The following is a 27,124-nucleotide window of genomic DNA, read 5'->3' as shown; positions in this document are numbered from 1 at the left end:
CGATGGACATTTAGGTTGTTTCCATGTCTTGGCTGTTGTGAATAGTGCTGCTGTGGACATTGGGGTGCTTAAGTATTTTTGAATTATAGTTTTGTCCGGATACATGCCCAGGAGTGAGATTGCTGGATCATATGGTAGCTCTACTTTTAGTTTTTTAAGGAATCTCCATACAGTTTTCCATAGTGGCTGTACCAATTTATATTCCCACCAATAGAGTAGGGGTTTTTAATCTACCACAGTGAATGTTTTGGTCTCACCTCCTACGAATTGTTTTCTTTTTTGACTTAACCATTCACGTCTAGGGCTGGCTACCAGCCCTGGCCCCTTTGTGCGCTCAGCCTCCAATGGGCGGGATGAGGCATCTTCACAGCTAGGTGGTCTCCGGGCTCCAAAGGGGGGAACACAAACACTGCAAGGCCTCTTAAGGCCCAGCCTCCAGGACAGGCACCAAGTCACCCCTACCATCTTTCTTCGACCCCAGCCAATCCCAAATACAGCTCAGATTCAGGTGGTAGAAAAGGGGCCCTGTCACACTGCACGAGTCACTGGGGGCCAATCTTATAACATACCAGACTCCAGAAACGTCACTGGGTGAAATATGGAAGGAAGCTGGGGACCAACATAGATGTGTTGGGCACAAGACAGAGGCAGTGATCATGTAAAGTGATTGCCCAGGAATGACGTCTTGAGAAAAAAAGCCAGCTAGCCTGCCCCGATGCCCCTCACTCTTGTACAATACCTTTTCTTTGACCTAGTTCTGCTGGAGTTTGGAACACAGGGCTATTGAGAGGTCATATACCTTGATGAAATCTAAATTATGCTTTTGTTGCAGGAAGAAACCAGTTGACCTAAAAAGCCCATTCTGTTTTCTATCTCTTTGCAGCATCCAGTACTGTATTCCCAGGGAAGATCTTATTTTCTTCTTCCTCTTTGGGTATTTCCACAAGATATATTTTTAGGACTTCACTTTTCTTTCTGTTTTCCCATTTTCCCAAATAGCAGGCTTTATTTTGGTCAAATTTTCACCTCCTTCAGCACAACCTGGGGCAGTCAAAATACAAATGCGTTAGACCTCTCTCCTGAAGCGTACCAAAGCCACCAGTGAACAGATGAGCTGCTCGCAGCACAAGTCAACTCTGACTCAGGAAGTGAACAGTACACCCTAGAGGAAGCGTCCACACGGCCGGGGGCAAGAACGTGCATCCATCTTTCACTGAAAGGGGATGCATTTGTATCCATAGGAGTTTTTAGTTGCAAATGACAGAAATCATCTCTGGCTAACTGAAGCAGGAGAAGGGTTTATTGGAAGCTATTACACAGGGCACAGACTCGCTGAGATGGCTGGGGAAGCAGGTTGGTGGCTATCACGCGAGAGCCTGAAATCACACGGCAGCGCTGAGCCTGTGAAGGGGTTGCACGTCAGCTGGTGGAGCCAGCACTACCCTCACATCACTGACGTCATGACCCTGGATATTGGATGCTACTGCTGTTATCACTTCTGCCCCCAAAACAGGATGAATGGCCTCTGCCACCACCTCCCCTTCCAGAACCCTTTCCACGTGAGCCCTGCTTCTTTGTGTCACTAGCTCATGCGTCCACATCTGGTGTGGGTGTGTCTGACGGATAAGATGCTGAGATCGCACGCATGTGCTCTAGATGCAAAGGAGAGGAGGACAGAGAGGCTCTGACTTTTCAGTTCCTGTAGCAGGAGGTGATGACTCCCTCTCGCCGAGACTTATAACATGGGTACATTCGTTGCTGTCCTGCTAGTTGCTGTAATAGTTGAGTCCCAGATCTCAGGGGCTGACACAATAGATGTTTATTTTGCATTCACATAGAGTCCGATCAGTGAGAGGAGGTGGTGGGGTGAGGGGCTGGTACCATTCCACGCTGCCAGGGATCTTGGGCAGTAGAAGTTCTGCCTGTTCCCTAGAGCACTGCTTTCGGGGTCACCCTGGGCTTCAGTGTCAAGCTGGCAGAGAGTGGAAGATTGCGTGAAAGATTGTTATGGGCCAGTTCTGAACCTGGGATGCATCATTCGCTCTTAAATTCTGTTGTCCAGAATTGACATGACTATTGCGTTGGCCGAAAAGTTCCAAAACATCTTATGGAAAAACCCGAACGAACTTTAAGGCCAACCCAATGTAAGAGAAATGTTGTCTAGCTGAGTACCCAGGAGGAGAAGTAAAAAGGTTTGGTGAACAGTTAGCTGGTCTCCGGCACTGTGGGTAGTTCCCAAACAGAATAGGGGTTCAGATCCTGGGTAGCCCAAAAGATTGATCAGGGTTCACGGCACATCCTATTTCCACTGGATGGTACTATAGTGAATGATTGATACCAGTTCAAATCAAGAATACAAGCAAAGAAGCCACGCTCTCTTCTCCTCCTTTTGGCCTGTGCATCCCGGAATAGAAATACAATTTTTTGTTGCTGAGCGTGTAATGAAACAGGACTGTACAGCTGCTCTTGGGCTTATGAGTATCCCTCGCGTTTACCCAACCAGAGAGCCTTGAAGGAAACCATTCAAGAGTTGGCTTTAAATCTAAGTCGAGGAAACGGATAATGCACTTTAGAAGGTCCACGGTGTGAGGGGCACCAAGTTCAAGCCTTTGCAAAAGAAACGGAATCCGCTGGATTGGAAAACGCATTTAACCATAATCCGAGTAGGTGGGCACAGAAAGAAGGGCAAGTGAGAACTGATTATCTGTTCAGTCCATGTCTGTTCTCTGTTAGTCACCCAGGTGACCTAGGTGGATGGCTTATTTCTCTAAAAGAGGAGACACATGAATGAGGAGGACAGAGCTGCCATCAAGAGCAGTCAGGCAGCTTGAATACTGTCTTTAGAACCGAAGAAGAGAAGAACCAAGCATAGGAGGAAAAATAAGGGCATTGCAGGGAATCCTTTATGACATACAAAGCGCTCTCTCACCTGTGCAGGTGACCTCTACCCTCAGAACGGCCATAATCCCAACGCATCCTCCCCTTTAACTAATGGGGAAATCCAGGCTCCCGGAGATGAATTCTTATCCGAGGCTCACAGCTACTTAGTGGTAGAGTTGGGCAAACCCACACGACTCTCTTAACTTCTCTTTTTACCTGACCATTTCCTGTTTTTACATTCTTCCTTTCGGGTATTTGTTTGAAATTTGCACTGTGGTGTTCATTCAGTTTACTAAACACTAAGTAACTGGGGTATAATGCCTTCAATCACTTGTATAGCCTTGCAAAAGTTCCATATCATTTTCCCAGTTGCACAGAAAATGCCACTTTAGGTCAGTATGTTCAACTGGGCACACACGCGACTTGGCTTCTCAGAGTGTCAGTTCCTTCATCAAAGCCTCGGTGTGATTATAAGTTCTTTCCAGCTCTGACGGCCCATCAGTCCAGGAGATATAAAATGCTTCCACCATATCATGACTGGGGGAAAGTTGAACTTCTCCCTGCTGGAGTTTGTTATAATTTCCTCCCAGGGAATGGGTGTTGCTGGTAGATAGCCCAGTGCTTGGAACCACGGCTGGTGTCAAGGGGGGACGCTAAGTAGCTGCTGGCTTCCTGCTGGTGCAGGGTCACCAAAGGCAAGGTGGATATGCCTAAGCGTTAGTCCACCAGCTGAGGATCGGATCGGGCATCAGAAGCATTTCCATGACGACGAGGCGGCGTGGAGGAATTTCAGGCCAAGGGAAGAGGAGGGCTTGCTATGTGGCAGGCGATGGAATCCGAAGGGCTGGGAGGATGGAACCCACGGTGGGGCGTTAAAGAAAAGGCGTGAGCGTGGGAGGAGGATGGGGTAGAGAAGTAGTCCATCCCCAGCATGAAGAGCGCGCTTGAGATCAGCAACAATGACTTTAAAAGAAGAGCCGTTAAGATTGCTCGTAATTTTCCCTAAGCCACATCCAGCTTCATGGGTGCAGGTGTGAAGGGCAGAGGTGGAGTTAATCAAGGCTGGGGTTGAGCCAGATGAATGTCGTGAAGGCAAGGACAAGGGTGTGATAGTGATTTTGATGCCTGGCCGTGGAATGTAAGCTGAGAAAGAAGGGCGGGGAGGGTGTGAGAGAGGTGGAAATACCACCTGGGGAGAGGACTTCCTGGATCTGGGGAGGGTACCAGGATGGTTGAAGTTGAAAGCGGAAAGGAAATGGTTGCTGGAGATGACGAGGTTTGGAGCAGATACTTACAGAGGGGAAGCACTTTGGGGTAATCCGGGTCCAGGGTTACGGTCGGGTGGAAGGTGAGATCATCGGAGGGTGGACGTCAGGTCAGGATGTCGGAAGGAGCATCTCGGTGGATACTGAAGTCCCAAGAGTGATGGCAGGAGGTACGTTGCAGAGTGACAGCGAGCCAGAGCCAGCATCTCCACGGAAGGACTGGACGTAACCTAGAGGGGCTGTAGAGGATGTCAGCAAGAGAGGGTGGGGCAGGTCCAGTGTGTCCCCTGAAAGCATCAGCTGGGAGTACTCCTGGGAGGCGTGTTCAAAGCAGTCCGTCCCACTGGGGAGCACTGCAGACCCACTGGGCAACAGGAGGGGTCATCCTTCCAGCCGAGCGCCTAGAAGAGAGGGGAGTACATTCAGAAAAGCTGGGAAATATATCTTGAGCCCCAGCAGGGGCCCGGAGAAAGAATTTCAAGGGTCTGTGGCCTGGGTGCGGAGGAGGTGATGATTACGATGGGGTCAGAAAATGTAACTTCTAGAACAGTGTGGGAATTCGACTGCAGGCCTCCCTGGGCAAATGGCTTGAGCTGCAGTGAAACAATATTTTCTCATGGGACGATGAAGCGGAGTCTGTCATCTGAGGCTGCGTCACGTGCGTGGAAAGTTTCGAGGCTGCTGAAATGAAATTTATTTATGTGTGTGGATATGCCTGCAGCCTTCAATATCCCTGTTAGTATAGGACTGCTACGTTTTATCACAGTAAGATCTGTTTTCCAAAAATCATCTTAGGGGAGATCTTAGGAAATTATGTGTATTTATATACACAGACATATATATCACATATTTATTTATTGTATTACATATAATAAATATATATTTAAGAGTCATTTGATAAAGTGGGATTTTGGAACACTCAAGAAAAATGATATCAGAAATGCATTATGTTATGTGGACATTTACCTCTTCTATTATTTGTGGAACTACATTTTTCTCTGCTGATTTATTCATTTCTCACTATTTCCTCGCAATGAATGATACTGCATTTGTATATATTTTCTATGTTCCCATGTGATCAAATATTTCCAGTTTTTGTTCATATCCTAGTTCAAACAAGAAAACATAACCAATGCAGATTACTCTGTCCTTTTATTTAACACAGAGGGGCGGTGGTGAAAACGACGTTTGCTCTTAGGTGTTTGTATGTGTAGATTGTGAATCTTTGCCATCAGGACGAGATGCTGAGCATGTGGGCAGTCAGTCTGTGTTTGTTGATAACAAAACAAGTAATCACTTGACAACCAAAGCCAGTTTACTTTCAGTGTTCTCGCACAGTTTGTACATTCAGTTTTTTATTCCTACAGGCTATGAAAATTGACTAAGCCAGGTTCTAACAGGCTGTGAGACCCTCGAAGGCTGGGCCTCCTGCCTGTCTCCCCGTGCACTGACGGGCTCATGGAGGGATGCCAGGTAGAGGTTGGTTGAGGGAGGAAGGAGAGACAGTCTGAAGTTTCTTGAGCACCAGTTATGTGCCAGGTACCATAGTAAGCCCTTTGCATATATTATCAGAATATTCTTCGTAAGCAGTCTATACAGCAAGTAGGTATTATTATCTCTCTTTTAGACATGACATAATTGGGTGAATGAGGTTTAGTAAGTCGCCCAAGGCCACAGAGTCACCAGTGGTGGCGGAGGGGTAAACGCCTAGATGTGGCTGACTCCAAAGTCCATGACCTTTGTAGTAAATCCCTCTGCCTTGGAGGGAGGAGGGAGGAGGGAAGGAAGGAGAGAACGAAGGAAGGAAGAAAGGAAAGATAAATAAGGAGACAATATGGGGAAAAGAGAGCGAGTAACCATTTTTTGGTTGTTGAAATTCAAAAATAAAACTTTTACCTGAATATGCGGCGAAGTGTTAATATGGCATCGCCTCTTTTAGCAGCTCAGTTTCTTGAACTGCCAACTGCCTTAGCAAGTGTGAAAGCTGGATGGCTCCTGCAGAAGGAACGTGGAAAGCAAAGGCATAGTTAGTTATCAGGATGTATCCCCACATTACCATTGGGTCTGGAGAATATCCAAAAAAAATGAGATATATGTTCCTGTCTGTGGAAATGTTATCAGCCCTTTCATAGTTAGGCTAACACCCCATAATCGCCAGCCTGCGGGGACATTTTAAAAATATCTGGGTAACCTAATCTTATCTAAAATTAATCCAACCCAAACGCTTATCCTAACTGGCTAATCCACGTAGAGCCATAGCTCTCACTAATCTTGGAACTAGCTAGAATTCTGTCTTCTCTACGGCAACATCTAGGTCATTAGCAAGTCTTTACTTCTTTTGTCTACCCAGCTTGAGGAAGCTGTTAGGTCCCTAGGTTCCAAACTTCACCCAGGAAATAATAAGTTCTCCACTCAGAATTCCTCAAATTGTGTGACATGTTAGTAAACAAGACAAAGCCCTGCTTGTCCAGATAGCAAGTCTGGGAAAGGAGAGGGGCTTTCCTGGTGAACGTTAACAGAGTCTGCATACTTTAACTTTCAACATTCAAAAAAAAGAGTTTGTGGGAGAAAAGCCAGATAATACAACTTTGAATTAAATATTAGTCAGAAAGGGGCCAACTCAGTAAGGTTGAGTGCATTGGTTTTCTCATGGAAATGGACCAGGCGTGGAGGGAAGCATGTCATTCACAGGTATCATTATTATGTATATTTCAACTTTTCTTATGCTTCATACCTGCCCAGTGTAAGTCTCCCTGGGCACTGTGTGATTTTGTTTATTTCATTTTCTCCTGTGGGCTGGTAGAAAAAAGTAAATTCAGGGAACTTTTGTTTGTAATTGGTCAAGGCTCATGAGACACTGTGTGATAAGGGGAAAATACTGATTTTTAAATTCAAAAGACCAGACCCTTCTACTGGACAAGTTGCTTTTAAGACTCAGTGTCCTTATTTTTAGTAGAAAAAATTACGTCTGGATAACCAGGTTGATGTGTGCAATCAGTGAGATGCTATCAGAGAAGTCACTTTTTAAGTTGGTATGTATCCCATAAAAAGATGATGTATTGAAATAAAAATTCTCTGAGAAAAACTGTTAGACCACATTCAAAATCTATCCTGCCAAACAGGTCATGAAAGAAGTTGTATTCCTATGAACAGATCTTAAAGCAAATTGAGGGTCCTTGGGAGAGAAAATTGTTATAATAAAAAACCTCTGCTATCCCCACAAAATCAAACATGCTGTAAACTACTTTAACATACTTTTCTTCCACTGTACACTGAGCAAATACACTTCTCCTAGGTTCTCAGTGTGACACTTAAAAGACACTCGGGTCGAATGTGGCCGAAGGAATGGAAATTGGGACTGGGGAGAAATTGTCCAGTAAAAGAATAAAAAACTAAACTCATCATTGTCTCGACAGGCCAACCCTGTTCCTTGTTTTAGTTCTGCTCTGTGGCCATTTCTCCATCTTTAAGGTTAGATTAATTTAAAGGGGGTGATTATCAAATGGATGTTTAGCAACTAGCAAGTAGGAAGTGTAATGGGACAGATTTACATATAAACAGACTCTTGTTATAATAAGTATTTCTTTCCAGAAATTAAAGCTGGTGATGTCTAGCAGATACAGGGTCATCTCCCAGGGCAGGTCGCTGGGGATAGATGACCTGCATGTTCCTGTAGCCTCATGTTCTAAGATTCCGTCTCAGAGAACTAGCATGGGTTGGAGGAAGGGCTGAGAAAGCCATCTCCATGACATTGAAGCTGCAGGAGAAATTTTGGGGAAAAAATTCCACCGTGACCTTCTAGAAATGTCAATCCTTCAAAATTTTTTAAACAGCTTTCTCTGACATTATTTCATTTGGTCACAAAATGTCCCTTGATCTAACCAACTAGCAAGAAGTAACGATAGAGTTCCAGCCTGAAGAAAAATGTTCTGGAAGTCCTCGTTATGACATGTATTACGGTATTATAAGGGGCACTAAGAATGCATCTCCAACAAGCACTCGCAGGGCTAAGCCTCTCACATCTTGTGTTTCCAACATGCAACGCACGCTGGGCTGTGTGAGGTCCCAGTGTTCAGGGAAGTGGACTATTTTGTACTTAGCAATGACTATAACTGATGGCCTCCTCCTTTTGTGGCCCTGTGGCCTCAGAAGGAAATACATTTTATTTAATAATAGTCCAACACACATCCCAAAGTGTGTGTCTGTAAATCCCACCTGAAGCTTGAAAAGCATTGGCTTAACCGTATCTATGCCTACTTCTCTTCCACTCCATGAGCAGGGACTGGTTGTACTTGCAGGACAATCTAAACTGCTCTCTGTCAGCCCCTCCTGGTGACCTCATTGCTTGGCATACGGAAAACACCAGCCTGGCACGTTGGGCTGATGAAGGCCGTGGCCATTTGAAAACTCAGCTCAAATAAGTCTCTAGTACAGTTGTTTTAAACCATTATTAGTGGATAAAACTAAACATAACAATGTTGATGATATTTGGGGTTTTCTGTGGAATCCAGTTGCCAGAGTCTTTGGGACAACGCACATCAGATAAGGAGGAAAACTTTAGGGCTGGGAGGCCCAGTCTTTAAAATATGTTGTGCATTTGGGCTTTAATGTGCCTCCTCTTGCTGGAAGGTTGTAAACAAGCTGACATTCTTTGAGCGCAGCCTTGCTGCTTCAGGGGACCATTTTTAATGCATCCCTTTGAAGTCCCCGTCACATAATGGCTCCCCCTCTCCATCATTTCCTCCAACCTCTTGGTAAACAGCCTGGACCCTGGTTTCAGTCCCCAGCACTTTTCACCTGAAATGGGACTGTGGGTGGCTGATTGCCCCAACTCCACTTTACTCCCCCAAGGCTGTAGGGGAAGGTTTCTTAAGTGCAACTTTCTTCCTGTTTCCTTGGGATTTAAAAACCCCTGTGACCTACCTGTCACCTAGAGAATGAAGTTCAAATGTCTCCATAGGACTCAACTTCCCACTCCAGCCGGACTGCCCTGAGCCTCCCCTCCCCCCTTCAAGGATCCTGGCCCAGGCTTCCCAGCCAGGAGGGCACCTCCCCGACTTTTGTTTGCTAGCCCGCCCTCCGTTTCTAACATCACACAGACGTTCTCCTTTGGCTTCCCAGCTTTCCCAGGAGAACGTCACTTCTACCTCCAGCTTGGTAGACCACTGAAGCAGGCGTGCCTATGCTAACCAGCCGCGCAGAATAGCTACACTCCTGTGCTCGTCAGAGAGGACGTTGCAATTCACTGCCCCTCAATGCACAGTAACTGTCAAAACTAGCTGGAGATTGGACCTTCCCGGCGGTCCAGTGCTTAAGACTCCGTGCTTCCATTGCAGGGGGCACAGGTTCGATCCCTGGTCTGGGAACTAAGATCCCGCCGCACAGCACGGCCAAAAAATTAAAAAAAAAAAACAAAAAAACAATAAAAAACTAGGTGGAGAGAAATGGTCCATATTAAGGATTTCCTGAAAGGTGTGAAGTTGTCCCAGTCCTCCTGCATCCCCACTGTCTACCCTTGGGTGACACCAGACCTCTGGAGAACCACATACCTAAAGCTGAATTATTTTGGCCACCTATAGAAATTTTTTTAATTGTACTTTGGCCATATTAGAACAGCTCTGGAACATCGTGACTGTACCTGCCATGCAATGCCGAGAAGGATGATGGTCTCCATACTGTACAATGTTCTCTCTTAGGAAGGTCCTGGGGATGTCATCTCTCTGGTGTCTTAGCCAGAAATAGCTATGATCCTTCCAAGCAATTATATTGTTTTGGTCTTAAGGACACGAGAAACTCAAGTTATCTTTCTACAGTGCTTGCTAGAAAGCCTGAGTGAAATCAGTGGCCCACCTTTAGCAAATATATAGGACATCATAGAATGAAGTGAAGGTCTCTAGACATCCTTCTGGCTTCATTATATTTTTCCTGTCCCCATTGCCACTTAAATTTTATCATTTGCTTTTGTACTGTGTATGCCTTTTTATTATTTATTTATTTTATAAATTTATTATTTATTTATTTATTACTTTTGGCTGTGCTGGGTCTCCCTTGCTGCGCGCGGGCTTTCTCTAGTTGCGGTGATGTGGGGCTACTCTTCGTTGCGGTGCGTGGGCTTCTCATCATGGTGGCTTCTCGTTGCGGAGCACGGGCTCTAGGCGTGTGGTCTTCAGTAGTTGTGGCTCGTGGGCTCTAGAGCGCAGGCTCAGTAGTTGTGGCACACAGGCTTAGTTGCTCCGTGGCATGTGGGATCTTCCCGGACCAGGGCTCAAACCCGTGTCCCCTGCATTGGCAGGTGGATTCTTAACCACTGCTCCAGCAGGGAAGCCTCTGTGTCTGCCTTTTTGAATGGACTTCATTCCTTTTTGGAATTTAGTATGAATAAATAAGCCAGGCCTGGCCAGTCACTGGTAAGGATGCCCAACGGTTCTTAAATGGGGGAAGTTTTGCCCCTTTGGCAACAGGGAAAGGGAGGAGGAAAGGGTCAGGTAGCCAGGAGAGGGTTACCTCGCACAGCCGCAACGGCTGCACTCTGGAAATTGATGCATATCCTGTGTGCAAAGTATCTGGGATCTACTAGACACACTGTCAGTTCAATTCACAGCTTTCACGAGGCACGCTTATCTATTAGGATGAAGAGACTCCAAGATACTCTTAAAATTCATTTAAAATATTTATTTATTTATTTGACTGAGTCAGGTCTTAGTTGCAAGACACGGGATCTTTGTTGTGGCGCACAGACTCTTCGTTGTGGCATACAGGCTTCTCTCTAGTTGTGGCACACGGGCTCTCTAGTTGCGGTGCGTGGGCTGAGTTGCCCCCATGACATGTGGGATCTTACTTCCCTGACCAGGGATCGAACCCACGTCCCCTGCATTGGAAGGCAGATTCTTAACCACTGGACCACCAGGGAAGTCCCTCAAAATTCATTCTAAAAATGGTTAATATGTATAACTGATTCACTTTGTTATAAAGCAGAAACTAACACACCATTGTAAAGCAATTATACCCCAATAAAAATGTTAAAAAAGAAAGTGGTTATTGAATGCCTTCTATGTCCCACTGACTTAGGCCATGAGACCACAGCAACATGAAAGATGCCAAGAGTTCGGTTCCATGGAAACTCCAGAGACAGCCATCTGGGAAAGGTCACAGTGTAGGGGCAGCAGACCTCTGGTCTTCCCTTTGGAGGGAATGTGCTCTAAACCCAGGGAGGCTCTCTGAGAAGGATATGGGCCTGATTTGCATGCGAACAGCAAAATGAGCACCTTTGCAGACATGACTGCGTTTCATTATTTTCATATTCTTTTACAATGTGAACCCAGCTATGAATCTTTTGTTCCTAAGAAAGGCACCAAGACCTACCTGAACTGAATATTTATTAAAAACCTCAGGCAGTTACAGTGTCTCTACCAAGCCTAGCAGTCCTTCACAGCAAACCCCGTCCTCAGTGGTCCTCTTACCAGTGTAGAAATGAGCCCCTGCTTCTCACAAAGGATGGTGCTAACTTATTTCCTTCAGATGGTAGAAATCCACATTCTGCATCATCTCATGTACTCATAAATACACACACACTCCTTCCAGTTTGATGTAAAAGAAGCAAACAATACGATAAAATGATTGACCTGGATGGAGAAAAAGGAAGGAGGGAAAAAAAACCTCGAGGCATGTCATTTAAAGTTTTGCTAATCTATTTGAGGTGAAGGTCCCCCTTTATGCTTCTCCTTTGTGAGATCTATTACTTCTTTCACTGGAAGAGCGTTGCTTCCCAAATCATATTATTAGCTAGCAGTAAACCAGTGCTGTTTATTGTGCCATTGGGGTGGGATGAGACCTCCCCCACCCCTGGAGTCTAACGTCCGGGGGTCCCAGTAGGTGGCTCAGTTAGGACGCAGTGGTAGTTCGTTACTCACTCTGGGTGCCCCACAGTTCGCGATCTGAATTACTCGCTGCTTGTGTTTCACCTGTGTATTTCTGTACATCTTTCCCAGAGGGAATAAGAGTTTTATATTACAGAATGAGCAAAGAGATCCCTGAAATGTTTAAAAAAGAGTGCTTTCAGCTAAGACCCAAAGCAATGAGGTCTTGGAGAAAGATGAATGGAATCCTAAGACCTGGGGTCAGTTCTTCACTATTTCACTTTATGTTACAAGAACCTGCTTGCTCTCCCCTTCCTGATCTTGACTCCTAGTTCATAGACTGTTATCCTAAGAGTTCTGCGTGTACTTTTTTATTTGCAAGTTGCAGTTTCTCATCTATGATGTATTACGATCATCTCACGCATGGGTTCTATAGAGAGGCTTAGTTTAAGCATTGCTTTTCTTTATCTTCCTCCTGTAATGTAACAAGAGTCTGTTGCATCTGCTATGTATTTTCTCAGTAGGGTGTCTGTTGCCTGTAATACAGTGATCGGGATAAGAATTCTTTCATTTGTTCATCCAGCTAGTCCTTCGATCATTCCGCCAACCACCTTGCTATCACCTACTAAATACCAGGCATGGTGAATAATGAGATGGGATCCCAGGAAAAATGAATGGTGTGGAAGTGGGTGTAGGGACAGGTTTCATGTTTGCATTAAGTTTCAAAATACACGTAAAAGGATTCAGAGACTTGCTTTTTTGGCCAAGACGGAGTAGCCAGTATTGGAATATCCTTCCTGCCACAAACAATGATAAAGCTAGAAAAAACATATTCATCAACTGTTTTCAGATATTGGACAATAGACAGTGCAAGGCTCTGATCATTGAAAGAGGGGAAGCATACAAAGTGAGCTCCCACAATTGTCCCTGCTTTCTTCCCAGAGGCGCCTTCTTATCTGTAGCAGCAGGGAGGTAGAGCCCAAAGAGAGCACAGTGGTCTTGTTTAGCTAGGGAGGTAGAATCAGAATTTGTGGGTCAGAGTACTAGGCAGGAGTGAATTCCACAGATAAGGAGCTACAGAAATCAGTATAGGGTGATTGAATGAATATTAACCTGCTTTTGTATAGCAAGAGCCTGTATCATCAAGACCTGACAGGGAACAGTAACTGGTGAGGTGAGCTAAATAGAGATGACAGAGGCCATATCATGCTGAGAGATGTAGAAATTCCAGTTAGCCAGTGGAGAGACCTGGCTGAACATCCCAGGAATGCACCTGAGGTCCAGAAAGACCAAGCTTTAGGAGTAAAGATATTCTCACCCTAGAATAAGGGCTACTGTAGACATTTCCAAACCAAGATTAAAAGCAAGTTTCAAAAGGATCAAGCTGACAAGCTGACGTGCAAATAAATTGACTCATTAACAGAACATAACTCTCTCTAAAGGAAGAAAAAAAACAGTCCTGACTGTCAATACTATAACATCAACAATACCTAGCATGTAATAAATGTGTGTAAATATGTAAATAAGCGGAAAAAAAGTGACCCATAACCAGCAAAACAAAACAAAATAGAAACACACCCAAAGATGTTGGAGTTAACAGAAAAGAAGTTTCAAACAGATATTAATATGTTTAGGAATTCAAAGGAAAATTATCGTAATGAATGAATTAATTGAGACTGTCAATTGACAGGAAAAAAACTGAAGTTCCGGGAATGAATAAAACACAATGTCTGAAATGAAAAACTTAGAGGATAGGCTTAACAGGAGAAAAAAGGATCAATGAACTTGAAGACAAGGCAATAGAAACCATTCAAACTGATGTGCAAATAATGAAACGATTAAAGAAAATAGAGATTCAGTGATGTGTGAGACAACATCAAGCATCCTGACGTATGTGTAAGTGGAATCCCAAAAGGAGAAGCAATAAATAGGGGCAGAAAAAACTGAAGAACTATTATTCAAACACTTTAAAAATTTGATGAAAAATATCAATTCATAAATCCCAGGAGCTCAGCACACCCCAAGCAGGATAAACACAAAGAAAACCAAACCTAAGTGCACGGTCATCAAATTGCTGAAAAGTAAAGAATAATTATAAGAGCGTCTGAGATTTTTTATTGTCATTTTATGAGGACTGTGAGAAAAATTTAAAAACACATAATATACTGGGAAACAACTATGTGAGTTAATCACTAACATCTCATTAAAAAATAATGCAAGCCAGAAAATAACGCAATGATATTTTTTAAGTGCTGGAAGGAAAATAAAACTCAACCCAGAATTCTACATCTAGGAAAATGAAGGCAAAATTTAAGTTTTTACAGATAAAGAAGAGTTGACATAATCACCAGATAGCCTGCGCTGCAAGAAATATTGAGGGAAACTCTTTCAGCTGAAAGAAAATGATAGCAGATGGAAAATGGATTCTACATAAAAGAATGAAGATTGCCAGAAATGGTAAATATGTAAGCAAAGATTTTTTATCTTTGTAAGCCTTTACGGAATTGATTGTTTAAAGCAAAATAATAACAAACTATTGTGGGGTTTAAATGTTAATATACATTAAAGTAAAATGCTTGAATAACACAAAGGACATGAAGGATTAAATATACCATTGTAATAGTCCTACGTTACAGGAAGAGTAGTATGAATTTTACCCATGTGATAGGGTAAAAATGCACATTATAATTCCTAGAGAAACTGCAAAAAATAAAACAGAGTTATAGCTAACTGATTTAAAAGCTGATACATAGTAAATCACTAAAAGTTATTCAGCACGCTCCCCCCACGCCCAAATATCGGAAAGAATGCAAAGGAAAAAAAGTGGACGAATTACAAACACTGCAAGGTGGTTGATTTATACCCAGTCATATAAATAAGCACGTTAATGTAAATGGACTAATCACTGTCATTAAAAGGTGGAGATTTATCAAACTGATAAAAAAGCAAATCCTAACGATGCCCAGTGTACAAGAGATACGTTTTAAATACAAAGACGTGGATAGATTCAAAGTAGAATGATAGAAAGGGTTTTTTTAAGATTTATTTATTATCATGGGCTTCCCTGGTGGCGCAGTGGTTGAGAGTCCGCCTGCCGATGCAGGGGACACGGATTCGTGCCCCGGTCCGGGAAGATCCCACAAGCCGCGGAGCGGCTGGGCCCGTGAGCCATGGCCACTGAGCCTGCGCGTCTGGAGCCTGTGCTCCGTAACGGGAGAGGCCACAACAGTGAGAGGCCCGCGTACCGCAGAAAACAAAAAAACAAAAACAAAAAACAAACAAAAAAAAGATTTATTTATTATTTTTTAATTCAATTTTATTTATTTTTGGCTGCGTCAGCTCTTAGTTGCAGCATGCGGGATCTTTTGTTGGGGCACGCGGGCTCTTCATTGCGGAGTGCAGGCTTCTCTCTAGTTGTGGCAGGCAGGTTTTCTCTCTCTAGTTGTGGCGCGCAGGCTCCAGGGCATGTGGGCTCTAGTTGAGGTGCTCAAGGTCAGCAGTTGTGGCGCTAGCTCTTAGTTGCAGCATGCGGGATCTTTTGTTGGGGCACGCGGGCTCTTCATTGCGGAGTGCAGGCTTCTCTCTAGTTGTGGCAGGCAGGTTTTCTCTCTCTAGTTGTGGCGCGCAGGCTCCAGGGCACGTGGGCTCTAGTTGAGGTGCTCAAGGTCAGCAGTTGTGGCGAGTAGGCTTAGTTGCCCTGCGGCATGTGGGATCTCAGTTCCCCAGCCAGGGATCGAACCCGCATCCCTTGCATCGCAAGGTGAATTCTCTACCACTGGACCACCAGGGAAGTCCCAAAAGGACGGAAAGTTTTATCCCTTACAAACACTAATTATGAGAAAACTAGAATAGCTGTATTAATATCAGATTCAAGACGAGGTATATTACCAAAATACAGATATTTCATCATGACTGAAGAGTCAATTCATCAAGAAGACAAAACAGTCCTAAATACGCATACACCTAATAACAGAGCTGTAAGGAATAAAAACTGAGTAGGTGAGTTACAAAACAATTTACCCGAATGAAAATTTTAAACACAATATAAAAAAATTGATGGGGTACAACTAAAGCAATTCATAGAGAAAAACTTACTTTTTTTGTGCTTCCTTTTTCCTTCTGTCAATAACTAAGGACTCAATTATCTTGATAAAGATACAAGCCACCACCACCACAGCCAATAAAAACGACCCCAGTTGATTGGCTGTCCTTCCCATCTTCTCTCGTTTCTTTTCTTCTCTTCACCATGACTTTGGTTTAAGTGGTTTGTACTTGCGGTTATTAGCACCTGTTACCACTGTCCTGTCATCTTTAATTCGTTCCTTATCCTCTTATCCTCCTAGGGCAGCCCATCTCACTGTTGGACTCATAGTTGTTAAAATGACCTTTGTTTTATAGTAAACGCTAGAGCCTGAAGCTTTTTCCCATTGGTCATAATGATGCCCTCTGGGACTACAGAGAAGATCAAGTTCACATTTCCACCACAGCCCTTCAGATAGTTGTTGAAGACGACCATTGTCTCCCCTGAAGTCTTCTTTTATGCAAAGTCAAAGTCCCTGGATCTTTTAGTCATTCTTCAGTAACATAATTTGAGTTATTTTACAACCCTGTAGCTTTCTTGACATGTAACTAACAATCTGTATGATCTTGTTCAAATCAGTATTATTATTATTTTTTAATGGAGAAAGTGTAACTTGCCCAAATCATCTAGTTTTATTTCGTTTTATCAGTAACCCTTTATGCGTAGCATCCAAAGGAATAACACGAAGTCTGTTCTGACGCTTGCTGTCCCTTGGTTTTGGTCGCATCAAGATCACATTTAGTTTTCAAGTGTTATCCTAGTTCGGGTTCATGTTTAAAGAAGCTACCACAGTATTTGTTAAGTATGCTACTATATATTAATGAACTGTGTGCCTGGTTTTTTGAACCAAGATGGAGGACATTCCGTTTATTTCTACTAATTTTCTTTCTTTCTTTCTTTCTTTTTTTTTTTGCGGTACGTGGGCCTCTCACTGCTGTGGCCTCTCCCGTTGTGGAGCGCAGGCTCAGCGGCCATGGCTCACGGGCCCAGCCGCTCCGCGGCATGTGGGATCTTCCCGGACCGGGGCACGAACCCGCGTCCCCTGCATCGGCAGGCGGACTCCCAACCACTGCGCCACCAGGGAAGCCCTCTACTGATTTTCGATGTATTAGTTTCAGTCTGCCAAAGCCGTTTGGCGAGACGTCCTTAGATTGTAACTCTGCATTCCAGGAGGTACCAGTAATCTCACGTCATTAACATACTGTATATGTTTCCCCTCAAATCATTAACAAAAATATTAAAGACGACATGGTGTCTCATTCAGCAAAGATCATTGACACCCGTTATCCTATGTTTTTAGAACTAGCTCCTTTGGAAATACGTTTGGCTCACCCAGTGCTCACAGACATGGGAGATGAGGTGGTGCACTTGGCTGTGAAGCTCTTCCAGGACACCCCTCCTGGTAACACTTCAACATGCACCTAGCTGCTCTCAGACCTTTCCACCTGCCACTTTCTTTAGCCTCCTGTCTGCTTAGCCGTGACCTGCAGGTTTCTGGAAAGGGGAACTCAAGGATATAACCATCCTGCATTTTGGCCATTCTCATCCACGACCACCATGAGAATGTGTCTCTTCTAACACAAAAAAAAAAACAGGAGGAGATGAGAATCAGAAGGGATATGGATGAATAAAAGAATTAATGATTATGGGACTTCCCTGGCAGTCCAGTGGTTAAGACTCTGTGCTTCCAGTGCAGGGGGGCGTGGGTTGGAGCCCTGGTCCAGGAACTAAGATCCCACATGCCGCGTGGCCAAAACAAAAAAAGCAAAAGAAAAAAGCATTAATGATTGTAAGATCGGTGACTTATTTGGGGGCACTTGTTTGAACTAAGAACTACACAAATCTCCTGATTTCTAAGCTCTCTTCAGCATCTTTCCCTCAATAAGGGCAAGGGGAAAATCCATTCGAAACGAAGATTATCCTACGACCTCTTTACAACTGCCATCGTGTTTGTTACTCTGCCAGGAACCTACTGCCAGCAGAGGGAGGTGGAAGCCATCACAGAGGGCGATGAGGATGACAGAGGTTGCTGCTGCTGCAAACCAGGTCACCTGCTCCACCTGTTGTCCTGCAATGCCGCCTTTAACCTCCGCTGGCTCACCTGGGAGATCACGCGAGCGCAGTACATCCTGGAGGGCTACAGCATCATGGACAACAACGCGGCCACCATGCTGCAGGTTTTTGACCTCCGAAGGATCCTCATCCGATACTACATCAAGGTATCGCTCCGGGTCCCAGACCCTTGTCTGAGTAATGATGCTGGGCTGGCTCCAGAGGCTCCTGGAAAGCTTTGTAAAGAGCTTAGGAAGCTTCTCCACAGCTTGTGCATCAGAGGCTTAGCTAGGTTTCAGAGCCACCGGTTTCGTGAAAAAGCCTCGAGGGCTTTGGGTTGGCCTGACATGCATGCCCCAAGTCCTATCCTAAGCCTGGGCACGAAGAGGTAGTCTCTTTTCTTGCCCGGACCTTCTTCTCCACTTTTAACACCACATGAGTTGGTTGACAAATGGAAACATCCTGGAAATATGACCAGACCTCAATATTTACGAGTTATAAGGGTCAATTTAGAGGCTCTGCAAATTTTTACCTTTTAGAACCAGAGTTAATTTTTTAAGCTCGTGATAAAAATGCAAAAGTAGAGTTAAATGATCCAATCAGGATTAGCTATGACAGCCTTTTCTTACTTACTCGTACGGGGACTAGTACATTTTTTCAGTTGCTCGGTACCTACCTCTGCTCAACCTGTATTCAGCCTCAGAACATGCGCTGGTTTTGAATAAGTCTCCTAGAGGAGACTTACGTGAGACTTGACCAAGGATGCAGCATGATAATAGGGGCGAGAGTGTTTTCTGAGGGGGACGGGACGGGCGAGGGTGTCTGTGGCTGAGGGTGTCTGTGCTGGCGCCTATTCTGAGGGACTACTTTGCATGGTGAAAGCCCTGGGTGGTCCTCAGAGGGGTCCACATTTTAATGCCGTTCACAAGGAAGAAGCTCATCCACCTGAGACCCCAAACTCTCTGCCAGCTGAGGCTGAGACAAGTGGTCCAGCAGAAATAAGGAAAGAACAAAATGGAAAGGTAACACGGGCGCCTGAAATTTCAGGAATTTCCATCAACGAAAAAGGAGCATGTTTAGAAATTGGAAATAACTCCTGGGGGGAGCCCCAGCGTCTGCAGCAATAGCTGCTAAATTGTTCAGGAAGTAGAATTCAGACGATGAAAATCAGAAGGTTAAAGAACTCCTAATGATTCCACCCCAAGGTTGTTGCAGCAAGAGATGTTGGTGCGACAGAGATGTTCTATAGCAGAATATTTAAAACAGCTTGAGGAGTTCGTGCTCACCACCTTCGTGTGTGCTAGAGGGATGCAAAACTTTACATCCAGACCTCACACAAAATGATAAATGTTTGCCCAGCCTCACACAAACTGGGGAAGATTCGGGAAGTGAACCAGGAAGTTGTGATCTTTTGCTACACCACTCCATGTTTGTTCCCTTGGCCGTTATATCTGAGACCCAAGAACTTTTTCATAGAGTCAACTCTTGGGAAGTTGGGTCTATCAGCTGGTATTGACTTGGCAGTGGGCCGTGAAATGCCAGTGGCACACGCACGCAGGAAGTGTGTTCCTCTCACACGTAAAAGAAGCTCTTCTCCAAGTCCTCAGGGATCAAGGTCCCTTCCAGCTCCCAGCTCCACCATTTTTAGTGTCTCCCCCATCTTAAGGCTTAAATGGATGGAGAGAGGGACACAGAAAGTGAAGGCCAAGGGCATGCACAAGCTATTCCTTAAGAAGTTTCCTGAGGGACCTCCCTGGTGGTCCAGTGGTTAAGAGTCTGCACTCCCAATGCAGGGGGCCCCGGTTCGATCCCTGGTCAGGGAACTAGATCCCGCATGCATGCCGCAACTAAGAGCCCGCACGCAGCAATGAAAATCCTGCATGCCGCAACTAAGACCCGGCGCAGCCTAAATAAATAATAGATTTTTTCTTTTTTCTTAAAGAAAAGGAGGTTCCTGAAAGGTACCACAGTATACTGTAGCTGTGTCCCATTGGCCAGAAGAGATTGTCATATGCCAGCTTCGAGGGGGATCTAGAAAGGGTATTCTGGGCAGCCATGAACCGAGACAGAAACTGTGTGTCATGGAAAAAGGGGAGAACAAATGTTAAATGGCAACCAGCTCTCTCTGGTGCCTCCCTCCCAAAGGAGAGGGTCCCTTGAGGACCCGCTTTAGTTCTAGGTGGCAACAGGATGGGGTCATTGCAGGGGGGCTAGATCCAGGGGCCGACAGCAGCCGTGCCAGGGCTGGGAGCTTACTCCGAGGTGGCAGCTGGGGACAGCAGTCTAGATGGGCCAGATGGATGGGCCCCGGAGCCACATGTCTCCTTGGTGCCTGAAAAACAGGGCAGAACAGAAGGGGCAATTCAAGATGGCGGAGGAGAAGGACCTTGAGCTTAGCTCCTCTCGTGAAAACACCGAAAACACAAGCAAGTGCTGAACAGCCATCGATAAAAAAGACTGGAAGAACAGGACAAGGCTGTCTGTGTGCCGCCAGAGCCCTCTGCTGCTATCTCTGTTGGGCTTTCCACTCCCCACCCTTTCCTACGCATGCATGGCTGCATCCCAGCCCCCTCTTCCTGCGCTGCTCTTTCAACCTGAGCTCCCAGGGCAGCTCCCCCTCACATCCTCCCTGGGGTCTGGGCTGCCATGTGCCTCCCCGTCCTCTGAAACCTTTTCTCTTTCCTTTCTGGCAACTCGCTGCTCCCTCTGTGGGTCCCCAGACCTGAGTGTGATGACTTACCTGTGGAGGTGCCCGTAGTTTTTAGATGGACGAAGGTTCCAGGTAATGCAGAATCTGAACCATCCAGTCTGGACGGACGAGATCCCAGTGTAGGCAAGAGTCTGCAGGATCTGCTCCAGGCGTTAGTGGTGAGGATGGAGTTCAAGATTGAGCCACGTCCCTGTGAATCTGGAGCTCCCCGTAGACGGCTCTTCCATGGGCCAGACGTGTGGACAGACAGGCCTCACATGATGGGTCCAGCAGGTCGCCGAGTGGGTGAGAGGGGAGAACGAAGAGCTGAGGTGCCCCCTCTGGGTCCACCTGCTTGGCTTTTCCAGAAGCCTGGGGGTGCTCCATGCCAGGACCTGCCTTTTGATGTCTCTCACTCTCTCTTCACAGTCCTCCTCTCCTAATGTTACAGGGAATAGCTAAATCGGACTCCATGTTGGATCTGTTTCTGTTACTTTAACCTTTGCTTTCCGCTGCTTTGGTTCACTAAAAGGATCCTGTCTATACATAATGGCCCGCCTCAGGGAACCCTGCCCATCTGCCTAGATATTAAACCAAAGTGCCTTTGTTCAGGGCAACATCCGGCCCCTGTCCACCTGTGCATGGCTGCAAGAAAGAAGAAATTAACACACCCCCTGCCCGAGGCTGGCCATTCCAGGGGATATTTGCAAAACTTATGGCCTTTTTACTTTACTTCCTCACCCCCTCCCCCTCTCTGTGCTATAAAAGAAACTGGCATCCAGACCCCGATAAGATGGTTCTTTCGAGACTTTAGTCTGCCATCTTCTCAGTCTGTCAGCTTTCCGAATGAAGTCGTATTCCCTGCCTCAGCACCTCGTCTCCCGATTTATTGGCCTGTCGTGTGGCGAGCAGAGTGAGCTTGGACTCGGTAATGCTAACTCCTGGCAACATGCCTCCTGATTCCCTATACGTTTTCTAAAATGACAGTTTGCAATCTGATAAACAAACCCAGGATAACGTGTGAGTAGTGGAGGGCTGAGGGAGGCCCCCAGAATCCGCCGGGAGACAGTGGGCTTGTGGTCGGTGGTTTGTGACCCATCGGATGATTCACAGGAGCCAGGGGACAGACCTGCGGCCTCAGGATCCCCCAGCCAGCCAGATCATTACAGATTGCCACGTCCTACCCAGAAATTCCCATTCTCTGCACCTGGGGAGTGCCCCGAACACCTATATTTTGAACTAAGTTCCCTAGGTGATTTGATATGCAACTAGGCTTGGGGACTACTATAGACATTTGTGCTCAATGGAAACAGAATCAGTGCTCAGGAGAGGCTGAGATTTGGGGGCAGACAGATCTCATGGTACCTCCTGGTAATTCACATCAGCACCAGTAAGGCCTGTTCACACGAGACTTTCTGTAAACATCACGCTCAGTGCCTTCCTACCCTTCGGGGACCGGCAGCTCAGAAAGTCTACTCATCTCCCTGGTACAGTTAGTTCAAGGAAATTTCAGGAGTGCTGAGTGCCTATGATGACAGAAAAAACAGCACTTTAAGGTAAAACCAAATGAATATATGTCAGTCCACTGTATAGCACAGGGAGCTATATCTCGGTGCTCTGTGAAGACCTAGATAGGTGGGATCGGGGTGGTGGGAGGGAAGGGATATATGTGTACATACAGCTGATTCACTTCGTTGTACAGCAGAAACTAATGCAACATTGTAAAGCAATTATACTCCAATAAAAAAATTTTTGTTTCTTCTTTGGCCTAGGCTACTCAGTGAACGAAACTGCCTTTGTAGCCCTGAACTGCTACAAGTTTCAGGGGTTTGGTTTCATTCTTTTTATTCTTTTTATTGGACAGAAAGAAAAGCTTGGAATAATTCCTTTGCACAAAAGGATTTTTTAAAAAAATCTCGTAATAAACTGGGTCAGTTCTCCCCACCCTCTAGGAATATATTTGAAATCATTTCCTTTCTGACGACTGGAGGTTTTCCCTGGTGCCTCGTTCATCTCTCCTCCATTCATTAGTGATTAAAACCCTCTAGCCGTCAAGAAATCAGCTTTCTGTGAGGGCCTGCTTTCCCAGCCACCATTGTTTCTGCACAGCTCTTAGAAAGGAGATACGCTTATCACCTGCCCTGCAGGATATGGTGGAAAGTACCCGAGGATGTGGGCCTGCCTGCCAGGTCCCCCTCTTAGAATGCACTGCTGTCTGGGAGAATATGCTGATCTACGATGAAAGTGAGAGGCCAGGAGGATCCCTGCTAGAGGAGCCAGATACGGTGAATTAATTCAGAAGAGGCCCTGCTTTCAACACGGATCAGGTTCCATGCAGTCAGTTAATGTCACCATCCTGACTTAGCAGTTTGACTTAGTGTGAGATCCGTTTCCTCCTGACAGATTCTGAAGGATTTCACACCGTTCACTGACAGAATTGCTGCCTAAATAAAGGGGAAATGGGGTACGGTTTGCAGCCAGTTGGAGTGGTTCTGTTTCCTCCCAGTGAGAGGAGTTGGTACTGACTCCGAGGGAAAGCCAAGCGTTCCACTCCGAAGCCAACGCTGCAAGAATTTGCCAGAAGTAGAGGAGGGAGTTCGAGCCTCTGGGATTCAAAGTCCTTGTTAACTATTCTGATTTCATCGGCGGAGGGGTTATTTTCATTCCTCCCCTAGAAACGAGTGAAAAGGTTAACGCTCAGCTTTCCATTTTTGTTTGTTATTTCTGTCTGGTACACGTGATTAGGACATATCGAGGAAAAACTCGACCAGATGTTTGCTCGAGCCAGGTGTTTAGACAGACCGGATTTCCGTCTTGCTTTTGTAATTGTCAGCTGAGAAGCCGTGCCTTTGATCGCTGTCACGTTTCCTCTCTGACTCGTGACTTTGGACCGAGCACTTAGACCGTCTACCTCATAGAAGCTTTAAGTTACCCCGCCCGCTGGTAGAAAATAGAACACCCTCCAGAGTCTTGATTTACGTATTTGAATATTAGATGTGCACTCTGGTGACCATGGGAGATTCAGCTGTCTCCGCTTTTCTGAATCCCCTGCTCGAAACCTCTCCTGAGCTCTGCTACTGCTGCCCGCCCTGGGCCTCAAGCTTGCGGGGTGCGTAAGTCATAGATGCCAAGGATAGGGTGATAATTATGATTTTTGCACACGTCCCATGTGCCAGGCCAGGTGCTAAGCGCTTCATATGCATGATCTCATTTTAAACCTCAAAACAGTGATGAAGAGTGGCCGTGATTAGCGCCTCTGTCTTTTGCCCCTCTGCTTTCAGCTTCCCCTGGCCTCTTCCTTGTTTCCTCTTTCCTTCCCTCCTTCTCTCCCTCCCTCCCTCCCCTGAAGGGGTTTCCTAAGGCCAGCAGTGCTGCTTGGACGCAAAGCTGCAGAGGTTGGGGAAACATGTGAACTACTGAATTTTGCTTATTGTCTGCGGACTTCATGCTTCCGCCCCCCCGCTTGGGGGTCAGGTGGATGATGGAGCCTAACAGAGATTATGCCCCAAAGAAGGAAGACCACACACCACGAGCCACAGATGAGCCTTCTCCAACGTGCAGGCTGCGCTCGGTCCTAACAGCAGAGAGAGGCTGAGTCAGGCATTTGCCGTGGTTTTGCCCAAATCCAGAGACCGCTTGTGTCTGTCCGCTCAGCATTCAGACTCCTGCAGTAACCTGAAATCAGGCACCTCGGCAACCTCTGACCTCGGTGCTCTGGATTTCCCGTCCCAGCTAAAGGGAGGAAGAGAAGGGGAGCTGGGGGATGCTGCCTAGCAAAGGGCCCCTCTGCCCACTCACCGCCGTCGCCGAAGCCCTGCTCACGTTCATCCCGTGTGCATTACTTTCTGTCTTCTCGCCTGGCCAGAATGCCTTTTATAATCGGAGAAGGGTTGGATTCTACGGGAGCACGAGCCACTGCCTTCTTTGCATCAAACGCCGCCCCTGCCCCTCCCGTCACTCTCGGTTTGCATACAGGATGCAAGCTGTGTTCCCGGACCCACCTCAGCCCCGGTGGCACCAGCCACTTCCCTTTTCCAGTGATAACGCGAGTGGAGTGGGGTGGCAAGGGACTTGTCCGTAGATGCTACCGTCTGTTCCTGATGTGTCCACAGCAGACTTGGATTTTTCTTTTTCTCTGTCACGTGTTTACTTCTCCAGGCTGGATGCTAGCCTTCTTGAAGGATGAACTCATTCGAAAACTATAAGATGGCTTTCAATAAATCTGTAGCTCAGAATCATAAAGCCCGAAGGTGGCGTTTTCCCCAGTTGGATTCATAAGTGGAATGTCTGATGAAGGAGGACACATGGGTTATTTTTGAAGACATCACAGATGTCCATTGTCTGGGTACCCAGGATTATGTATACGTGTGTGTGTGTGTGCGTGTGTGTGTGTGTGTGTGTGTGTGTGTGTGTGTGTGAACAATTTTACATCATAAGTACTTTCCATAAGTACCTTGTTGCTTTAGCTCATGACACACACTTTGTCTGAGGCCCTGGAGGAGGACGTGCCCTGATCTGTCCAAGCAGCGTCAGCCCAGCCTGGCCTCCAGGAAGCCTAAAGAAACCATGATGCTTTTGTATGCATCTCTCAGAAAGGATGGCGCTGGCTGTCATTCTTTCTCACCAAGGAGATTCTGATCTGGTACTTTCTGCTAGCATTCTCCTCTTCTCACGTCCCTCTTCCCTCCACTGACTCTCAAGAGAGAACATTTTAAAACATCTCCAGTGGGTTCTGTGCATTAAATCTAGCAGGGGGCTTCCCTGGTGGCACAATGGTTAGGAGTCCGCCTGCCGATGCAGGGGACATGGGTTCGTGCCCCGGTCCGGGAGGATCCCACGTGCCGCGGAGCGGCTGGGCCCGTGAGCCATGGCCACTGAGCCTGCGCGTCCGGAGCCTGTGCTCCGCAACGGGACGGGCCACAACAGTGAGAGGCCCGCGTACCGCAAAAAAAAAAAAAAGTCTAGCAGGAAAAACAAATGATACCGCCTGTGGGGATCTCATGTCTCATACCTCCGTGATGTTGATTTACTTTATGAAATATAGTTGAAAAAGTCTTTCTGGCTTTGGAATGGCTATAAGGGCTCAAAATCTTGCTTTCTCTTGGCAGAGTATAATATACTATATGGTGACATCCCCCAAACTGTTTTCCTGGATCAAAAACGAATCCCTTCTCAAGTCCCTGCAGCCCTTTGCCAAGTGGCATTACATTGAGCGTGACCTTGCAATGTTCAACATGAACATCGATGACGACTATGTCCCGTGTCTCCAGGGGGTCACTCGAGCCAGCTACTGCAACGCGTATCTGGACTGGATTCAGTACTGTGCACGGAAGAGGCAAGAGGTAGGTAGGGGAGTGGGGCTGAAGAGTTGAGTGTAAGTTTAAAAAGCAAGGAGCCTTGTAAAGACCATCTCTCTCTTTTCTTTTTTTAAAATTTAATTTATTTTTTACACAGCAGGTTCTTATTAGTTATCCATTTTATACATATTAGTGCATACATGTTAATCCCAGTTTCCCAGTTCATCCCACCACCTCCCCCTGCCGCTTTCCCCCCTTGGTATCCATACGTTTGTTCTCTACATCTGTGTCTCAATTTCTGCCATGCAAACGGGTTCATCTGTACCATTTTTCTAGATTCCACATATATGCGTTAATATACGATATTTGTTTTTCTCTTTCTGACTTACTTCTCTGTGTATGACAGTCTCTATATTCATCCATGTCTCTACAAATGACCCAATTTCGTTCCTTTTTATGGCTGAGTAATATTCCATTGTATATATGTGCCACATCTTCTTTATCCATTCGTCTGTCAATAGGCATTTAGGTTGCTTCCATGTCCTGGCTATTGTAAATAGTGCTGCAATGAACACTGGGGTGCATGCGTCTTTTTGAATTATGGTTTTCTCAGGGTATATGCCCAGTAGTGGGATTGCTGGGTCATATGGTAGTTCTATTTTTAGTTCTTTAAGGAACCTCCATACTGTTCTCCATAGTGGCTGTATCAATTCACATTCCCACCAACAGTGCAAGAGGGTCGCCTTTTCTCCACACCCTCTCCAGCGTTTATTGTTTGTAGATTTTCTGATGATGGCCATTCTGACTGCTGTGAGGTGATACCTCATTGTAGGTTCGATCTGCATTTCTCTAATAATCTCTTTCTTATACTATAGACTATAATGAAATAGAGGCAAGGAAGGATACTAGTATTTGCTTTTTTTAATATATATAAATTTATTTGATTTATTTTTGGCTGTATTGGGTCTTCGTTGCTGCGTGTGGGCTTTCTCTAGTTTTGGCGA

The 27,124-nt window shown here is 45.8% G+C and overlaps 1 protein-coding gene across 1 annotated transcript in view; it reads left to right on the top strand.

Annotated features, from left to right (window-relative positions):
- PCNX2 (pecanex 2) overlaps nt 1–27,124 on the top strand; it is a 263,859-nt gene that overhangs the window by 215,099 nt on the left and 21,636 nt on the right. Inside the window, exons 26-27 of the mRNA XM_024738160.1 lie at nt 18,048–18,301; nt 25,932–26,165. Of these exons, the coding sequence (XP_024593928.1) occupies nt 18,048–18,301; nt 25,932–26,165 (488 nt within the window). The remainder of the gene's footprint in view (nt 1–18,047; nt 18,302–25,931; nt 26,166–27,124) is intronic.

Source organism: Neophocaena asiaeorientalis, unplaced genomic scaffold, assembly GCF_003031525.2.
Source record: "Neophocaena asiaeorientalis asiaeorientalis breed wild unplaced genomic scaffold, Neophocaena_asiaeorientalis_V1.1 scaffold436, whole genome shotgun sequence".
In the NCBI taxonomy this organism is placed as follows: Eukaryota; Metazoa; Chordata; class Mammalia; order Artiodactyla; family Phocoenidae; genus Neophocaena; species Neophocaena asiaeorientalis.
This window is presented reverse-complemented; position numbering and strand designations above follow the sequence as displayed.